General features: G+C 45.6%; 1 protein-coding gene across 1 annotated transcript; it reads right to left on the reverse strand.

The window, feature by feature from the left end:
- Positions 1 to 5,874: 5,874 nt before the first annotated feature.
- LOC111980399 (serotonin N-acetyltransferase) lies at positions 5,875 to 8,375 on the reverse strand. The gene is made up of 4 exons (XM_024011128.3): positions 8,286 to 8,375; positions 7,574 to 7,860; positions 7,113 to 7,267; positions 5,875 to 6,928 (listed from the first exon to the last, which is right to left on the reverse strand). The coding sequence occupies exons 2-4, from the start codon at positions 7,722 to 7,724 to the stop codon at positions 6,449 to 6,451; spliced, it is 786 nt and encodes a 261-aa protein (XP_023866896.1). The 5' UTR covers positions 7,725 to 7,860; positions 8,286 to 8,375; the 3' UTR covers positions 5,875 to 6,448.
- Between the last annotated feature and the right edge of the window lie 335 nt (positions 8,376 to 8,710).

Genomic DNA, 8,710 nt, shown 5'->3' on the forward strand with positions numbered 1-8,710 from the left:
AACCGGAACGGGCCGTTATGCCAGTAAATAAGGATCTACAGATGTAAATGTCCCTCCCCTTGTYCTGGTGAGAGGTGTTGTGGGGACTGGAGAGTCCCCTCTGATGGGATGTCTAGTAAACAGATTAGTTGGTTACAGACAGGGCTTTATGGGATTACTGGACATGAGCCTGCCTGGGGGAGGAAGTGGCCCCCTCCTGTAAATGGGGTCATAAATTTAGTGACCTGGTGCCATAACTGGTTAAAATGATATAGGGATTAAAAACAGAATACAAAACACAGCCTAGCTATGAGAAGAATGCATTTGACAATGGTGAATTTCTCCATTGTATTTTGCACTGGTTGGTAAAATGACTTGGTTCCATGCTGAGGTAGCTGATCCCTAAATTCCAAAATTGAGAAAAATCCATCAAGCAACAACTTGAATGCCCTGGGTGGCAGATTGATCATTGTAATACTGTTCTTTTAAACAGCAGTCAAAGGTCTAAGGGACCACTTTGTTGATTTGTCCTTGCTGTCTGAATAACTGTCATGACTGAAACGACACAAATTATGGTATACATTATGACAACTCATTCACTAGCAGTACGGAAGATGGTGTGGCATGGAATCGTCCGTCCACCTCAATGAAAGTACAGTAAGTATCATGACTCAGGAGAAGACCCAGATGCAGACAGTTCCAAGTAACAAACGTTTATTACAAAAACAGGGGGCAGGCAAACGACAGGTCAAGCAGAGGTCAGTAATTCAGAGCAGAGTCCGAAACGTACAGAATGGCAGGCAGTGTCACGTTGGTATAAAGGGATCGGGAGATTTACGCATTCCTGCGCCTTAGGKTTTTTTTATTGACCCAAATTACAGCGTGGATAAGAGCGTCTGCTAAATGACTTAAATGTAAAATGTAAATGTAAAGACATGGGGACGAAGACCAAACACGTATGCAAAACAGGGTTGAAACCCAAACAAAAGAGCGAGGAGTACCTTGAATAACTACACCGGGGTGAGACCCGTAACATACACGCACACGATGATACCACACGACAAAAGCCGTAATCTGTACAATACAAGCGGCACGAAAGCCTAAACACAGCACAGGTACTCACACGACCAACAGACATTGTAACAATCGACAGCCCAATGGTGTGAACCAAAGGGCACATTTAAACAATTACAATCAGTGGGAATAGGGACCAGGTGTGCGTAATCACACAGTTCTGGAGGGATCCGTGACAATACCCCTCCCTGACGCACACCAGCCCTGAGGACGATCAGGACCCGATGCAGCTGCCGAAGTTGCGTCGTCGTACAGGCCATTTGCCGCTGCCAAAGTTGCGGCGGCGTCGGACGGACCAGTTGCGGCAGCGTCGGACTAGCCAGTTGCAGCTGCTGTAGTTGCATTGTCGGACGGACCAGATGTGGCGATGTCGGACGGCCCAGTTGCAGCTGCTGAAGTTACGGCGGCGCCGGACGGACCAGTCGCAGCGTCGTCGGACGGGCAATTCCCGCTGTCTCCCTTGATGGTTGATTATTCTGTCACATCGGTAAAGGGATCGGGAGATAGGTGCTGGAATGCGTAATAGGGATTTTTATTTACCCAAATTACGGCGTGCCATGTAAAGGCACGGGGACGAAGACAAAACAAACACATATACAAAACACAGGGTAGACAMCCAAACAAAAGAGCGAGGAGTACCTTGAATAAATACACCGGGACGAGACCCGTAACATACACGCACACGATGATACCACACTAGACGAGACCCGTAATCTTCTGCGCAATACAAACGGCACAAAAGCCAAAACACATCACAGGTACTCACACAACCAACGGACATTGGAACAATAATCGACAGCCCAATGGTTTGAACCAAAGGGCACATTTATACAATTACAATCAGGGAAATGGGGACCAGGTGTGGTAATGACACAGTTCCGGAGGGATCTGTGACAGGCAGGCTCAGGGCAAGCAGAGGTCAGTAATCCAGGGTAGTGTCACAAGGGACAGAACGGCAGGMAGAATGGTCAAAACCGGGGAAACAGAGCAAAAACAGGAGTATGGGAAAACCGCTGGTATGCTCGACAAGACGAACTGGCAACAGACAAACAGAGAACACAGGTATAAATACACTGGGGATAATGGGAAAGATGGGCGACGTCTGAAGGGGTGGAGACAAGCACAAAGACAGGTGAAACAGATCCGGGTGTGACAGTAAGTTGTTTTCAGTCATTGTAAGCAAAGCATAATGAATGACGAAAGTAATTGCAGGCCCTTTTGTATTGCTGTGTGATTATTGACATAATGCCATACCACGGTCTTTGGCACTGATCCTGTGTCCACTGCACACAAGAGGAAGCATTTGCACCACTCTGTTTCCACTGTTGGGATGAATAGGCGTCACTGACACCTGTCTTTCATTTAATACAATTTAGTGCCGCTCACGCTTCTAACTGATGGCTGGGGGAGTCGACCTTCTTTCATTGCTGTGACCTCAGCAAACACATCATACAGCAGCACTCCTCACTAACGGCTAGAAAATATCCCAACACTATTACATCCAGAGCAGCAAGGAGAAATGCACGCATTTCTAACCAAAAGGATGGAATTAGGTGATCTGTGGCTAGAATTCGTTCAAACACACCATAGCAGTGTTTACATGGCTTTGTTGACATGTATGGTGATGGTTGTCTCCCCTTTGTAGATGGGATTTAAATAATTTGTCATGATACAATTTTAAGATGAAAAATCGGATCATGTTATAATCGAGCTTACTTTGTAGATTTGGTTCTAAATAAATGAGTGAGGGGAGTTTATTTCCTTGTGCCAGATTTACCCTTCCGTGTGGGTTCAGTTGTGTACCTGGCAGGTTTGTGGATGAAGACTGACAGGGTGACAGTATGCCTTATTTGGCAAAAAGTACGCAATGCTTTGCCTTCTCTCCAATAAATACCACCTTGAGAGAGATGATCAATTTAAGCAGGTGTAATAATACACTTAATGTAAAAAAACAACACTAATATTTGGCAGTCAGTGCTTTATTTCCACTGAATTCCAAAAATTACTATTTCACCCTCACCGAAACTCACAGTCAGGAATTATAACAATCTGTAACTTTCAATTTGAGTCAAAAGTTAGCCCCTGCACTTTACATTTTTGTCACTTACAGTTAGTGCATGTCCGTGGGACAACCACAGAGGTGGAARAACGGAGCACTCTGGTTGGGGTGTAGGGTTTGAGCATAGCCTGAAGGTAGGGAGAAGCAGTTCCTCTTGCTGCTCTGTAGGCAGGTACCATGGTCTTGTAGTGGATACGAGCTTCGACTGGAAGCCAGTGGAGCGTGCCGAGGAGCGGGGTGACATGGGAGAACTTGGGAAGGTTGATCACCAGGCAGGCTGTGGCATTCTGGATAAGTTGCAGGGGTTTGATGGCACAAGCAGGGAGCCCAGCCAACAGAGAGTTGCAGTAGTCCAGGCGGGAGATGACAAGTGGCTGGATTAGGACCTGCGCCACTTCCTGTGTGAGGTAGGGTCATACTCGATGGATGTTGTAGAGCATGAATCTGCAGGAGCGAGTCACTGCTTTTATGTTTGCAGAGAACGACAGGGTGTTGTCCAGGGTCACACCAAGATTCTTTGCACTATGGGAGGGGGACACCGTAGAGTTGTCAACCGTGATGGAGATGTCTTGGAGTGGGCAGGCCTTCCTTGGGAGGAAGAGGAGCTTCGTCTTGTCAATGTTTAGCTTGAGGTGGTGGACCGACATCCAAGCTGAGATATCTGCCAGGCACGCAGAGATGCGTGTCGCCACTTGAGTGTCAGAAGGGGGAAGGAGAAAAGTAATTGAGTGTCATCCGCATTACAATGATAGGAGAGACCATGTCAGGATATGACGGAGCCGAGTGGCTTGGTGTATAGAGAGAAAAGGAGAGGGCCTCGAACCGAGCCCTGGGGGACAACAGTAGTGAGAGTATGTGGTGCAGACACAGATCCTCTCCATGCCACCTGGTTTGAGCGGCTTGTCAGGTAGGATGCAATCTAAGAGTGTGCAGAGCCTGAGACGCCCAGCCCTGAGAGGGTGGAGAGGAAGGTCTGATGGTTCACTGTGTTAAAGGCAGTGGACAGATCTAGGAGGAGGATGAGAACAGAGGAGAGAGAGTCAGCTTTGGCAGTGAGGAGAGCCTCATTGATACAGAGGAGAGCAGTCTCAGTTGAGTGACCTGTCTTGAAGCCTGACTGACATTCTGAGGGAGCTAGCGAGAGAGTTGGTCAGAGACAGCACGCTCAATTGTTTTGGAAAGAAAAGAAAGAAGGGATACCAGTCTATAGTTTTTGATGTCAGAGTGGTCAAGGGTTTCTTGAGGAGGGAAGCGACTCTGGACATTTTTAAGTCAGAGGGGAGGCAGCCAGTGGTCAGGGATGAGTTGATGAGGGAAGTGAGGAACGGGAGAAGGTCTCCACAGAGATGGTCAGGAAAAGGGAGGAGGGGATGGGTTGATCGGGCAGTTTGTCGGGTGGCCGGACATCACTAGTCTCAGGATTTTATCTGGAGAGAGAGGGGAGAAAAAGGTTAAGGCGTAGCGTAGTTGTTCTGTGTCAGTGGGACCAATAGACTCACTAGGCTGAGTGAATGAGGAGCTGATGTCATCAACCTTGTTTTCAAAGTGGTGACAAAGTCGTCTGCAGAGAGGGATGAGGAAGGGGTGTAGGATTAAGGAGGAAGGAGAAGGTGGAAAAGAGTTTCCTAGGGTTAAAGGAAGAAGCTTTAAATTTGGAGTGATAGAAAGTGACTTTCACAGCGGATACAGAGGAAGAAAATGTAGAGAGGAGGGAGTGAAAGGATGATAGGTCCTCCATAAGTTTAGCTTTCCTCGATTTTCGTCCTGCTCTGTATGCTCGCAATAATTTACTCAGCAATGGAACTGGAGGGGAGGGCTGAGTCGGCCGGGAGGAAAGGGGACAGTACGAGTCATAAGATACGGAAAGGGAGGAAAGTAGGGTTGAAGAGGCAGAATCAGGAGACAGGAGGGAGAAGGATTTAGCAGAAGGGAGAGATGATAGGATAGATGAGGATAGAGTAGTGGAAGAGAGAGAGAGCGAAGATTGTGACAGCACATGACCATCTGGGTAGGGGCTGAGTGGGAGGAGGAGGAGGAGAGGGAGACAGAAAAGGAAATAAAATAGTGATCTGAGACCTGGAGGGGGGTTGCAGTGAGATTAGTAGGCGAACAGCCTCTAGTAAGGACTAGGTCAAGCGTATTGCCTGCCTTGTGAGTGGGAGGGGTCCGGGAAAGGGTGAGGCCAGAAGAGGAAAGGAGGGGAAAGAAAGAGGTGGAAAGAAATTAACCGAAGGTAGATGTAAGTAGGTTGAAGTCGCCTGGAGATATCAGGGAGTCCTCTAGCTATAGATTGAAAGCTGCTATCCAGTAGTCTTTCCTGTCCAGTAGCTGGCCATGTTCACGCAAGCTTTAGTTCTGGGTCGTGACAAATGTTAGGCTGCGTTTACACAGGTAGCCCAATTCGGATCTTTTCCCACTTATTGGACCAATAATTTTGCAAAAGATCAGAATTTGGCTGCATGTGTAAAAACAGACAAAGTATGCATATGATGTTGTGTATTCTTATGAATAAATATAGTTAAATGRATCAACAATAAATGTCATTATTATACTGAAGTCATCCAAATTGAACATGCTCAGAAAGTTAATACATTATCATCTTTATTATATTTTTTAATAACAAAAACAGTACAAAAACATATTTATTTAAGATATGATTGGTTTCAAGGGTAAGACAGGTTCTGGTGGAGTAAGAGAAGATATTACATGGTTTGATTAACGCTCTGCACATATGACCCAAAGGGAAATGAATAGACAAACAGTTTCAGTAACAAATTAATCCAAATTGGTGTGGATGTAGCCTACTTTTCTCATTGTATGAAAACGGGCTTGTTAAGTCACTAGATCTACTGGCAGTCCAATGAAAGGATCCTCGTGTAAATCCTCAGACGTTTACAGTATACCTAATGCCCACTAATAGAGATAAAGAGGCACGGTTGAGCTGCTAAGCCTGGTAGTCAGTGACGTCAGTCCATATACCGTCAGAGAGGAGGGGGCTTGCAACCCAAACCTTCAGACAAAACTTACAATAAATAAAACGGGAACATTTGCAGTAAAAATATAATCTCACACAGACAGAAGTCACACGACATTTGTTCTAACATTCATTAGCATGTAGCTAGTTAACGTTGAAATAGTCACATATTAAATAACGTTAGGTATCTGAAATTAAAACATTGTGATAAAGCTTAAAGACTCCCTGCATTGGTCATGCATGTATGGTGTGCACTTTAGACTACCATCTTAGATATAAATGTAAATGTTTACATCACTTTATTTTACATCATAGTTGATATGTACAGCAGGAATCTAATATCTTACTCAGTAAAAAAAGATTTACACATCCGCAGGCTCAGGCTCAGGCTCAGGCTCAGGCTCAGGCTCAGTCCTCTGAGTCTCTTCCTCCAATAACAATGCAGACTCACTCCTCTGAATCGGTTCCTCCAATAATAACACAGACTCAAGCCTCTGAGTCTGTTCCTCCAATAATAACGCAGTCTGAGGAAAACCAATAGCTTCACTGTTGCGCCGCATCAGGGCATGGCCCCTCACAGGGTACTGCATCTCTGTGAAGGTCAGTGATGCCACCGTGATGGAACAGCGGCCCTGCACCTTGAAGCCAGACTTCTGGTAGAAGGGAACCAGGAAGTCCTCACACATGAGCACAGCACGGCGCACATAGGGCAGGCAGCGTAGATACTGCAGGTAGCGCCACATCAGGATAGGGCCCTTGCCCTGCTGCCGGAAGGTCCGGTGGACCGCCAGCACATGGATATGAACTGTGGAACCTTTGGGCTTGTGAAGAGTTAGGGCGTCCTGCAGCAAAGGAAAAATGCAAATGTAGCTCAAGTARAGTTCATTCAATAATGTGTACGGTGATGTAATACAGAGCACCTGATTTCGAAAAACTATCAGTGAGCTAATAAAAACACAGGAARATATAGAGTAAATGACCTATGAATCAATAGGAAATGATATAACATCATAGAAGGTGTCTTACTAGGGTGAGTCTGTCCTGGTCCCATTGGGACCCAATGATGAAGGCTACTAGTCTCCCCTCCTCAAACCAGCCCATGGACAGCTCTGGACACAGCGTGAGGAAATGACGCACCTCATCAAGGTGGAGCGGGCAGTCTCCTGACACAGAGATAAAGGCTGGCGGAGGAAAAGAGAGACACACGTTTTCATCATCTTTGAACTCACTGTATTTAAGAATGCCAAGGCGTATCCGTATCAGTGCATTAAACCTATAACAAGGGATTAATACAAAGTGTTATGGAAATCAAGAGACAGACTAGCGCGCCCAGTCAACGTGCGTAAAGCCCAAGGAGAGGCTGTTGGCACGAGTTTTACGCGTGACTTGAGTACCCCTGATAACGCTCATACATTRTATATTCGTGCCATTAATTCATAACACATAATACATACACACATTTATAACTGAATCTATGGACAACTTACCCTCTTTCTCGATTTCGAACACGCTGATGGCATCTTGCGTGTTGAGCGGTCGGAACTCACTTGCTGGCAGTGTGTGTCTTCTTTGACGCCCAGGAGAAACAGAAGGGGAAAGGCGCGGTTTCAGGAAAGGCAGGGCGCCCACTAGAGACATTTTACAACTTTTATAACTCTAGTTGGATTACTTCGATATTCTTCTGTTCCTTCTAYTGTTGTTTGTTTGCACAAGTCTTCTCTCTTGGCTGTTACACGAGGGTTAATCTTCAGTTTCCTCCTCTTGTTGGGACAGCCTGTGCACAGATGACCAARAGGGAGTAGAATCCGTATTTATAGGATGTGGTCCATGTAGATGTGAGTCATTTTACCATTTAGAATATGAATAGTACGACGTCGGTGCTCATGAATGAAATGATAGAATTTGGAGCGAGGGGGAGTGGAGAGCAATTAACTAGAACCAGAAATTAAGCGACCTGAGGTCAGCTGCTTTACGCACAAATGGCAGTGTTGTGACAACCTGTTTATTAATTGCCTAGAGAATTAATGTAACACAGAATAGAGAATTAACACACTGAATGTAAGGCATTTACAATATGTTTTTTCCTCTGCCATTCGATATTTGATTGCCATCATGTGCAGATACTCATATGCAGATACTCTGAAATGATATGGTAACCRACAAGAGCACTGTAACTGAAAATAACGTTGCTTTACTTACCTGATGCAATCTCATCGGAACACTCTCTACCTGCCTTATTGTCTTATCTCACCCTCTCGTTATCTCCTCCCTCCTCTCTCTCTTGCGTGCCCTGAAAGACGTCCACCTCTTCATTATAAAGCCAGTGATTATTACTATGTCACGTGACAGATTATAGAARTTGTTTCCACAACTCGGCGTATTAGCTTCTATCGTCATCCCTTGAGTTTGACTGACACATGGCAAAGTGGATATTCTCCTGTATATTTGGGAGATATAGTAGGCATGGAGTAATTGTGGTCAACTCTTGCTCCAGCCAAGTTCTCTATACCGGTCTCCTTAGTATAGGCCTACAAATGATATTACTTAGTGGTTACTCTCTCAACAGGTGGATATTTAGAATGGGTATCCATGGTTAGAGGGAGAGAAGCTATCAGCAATACTGA

This window comes from Salvelinus sp. IW2-2015, linkage group LG20, assembly GCF_002910315.2.
Source record: "Salvelinus sp. IW2-2015 linkage group LG20, ASM291031v2, whole genome shotgun sequence".
NCBI classification, from domain to species: Eukaryota; Metazoa; Chordata; class Actinopteri; order Salmoniformes; family Salmonidae; genus Salvelinus; species Salvelinus sp. IW2-2015.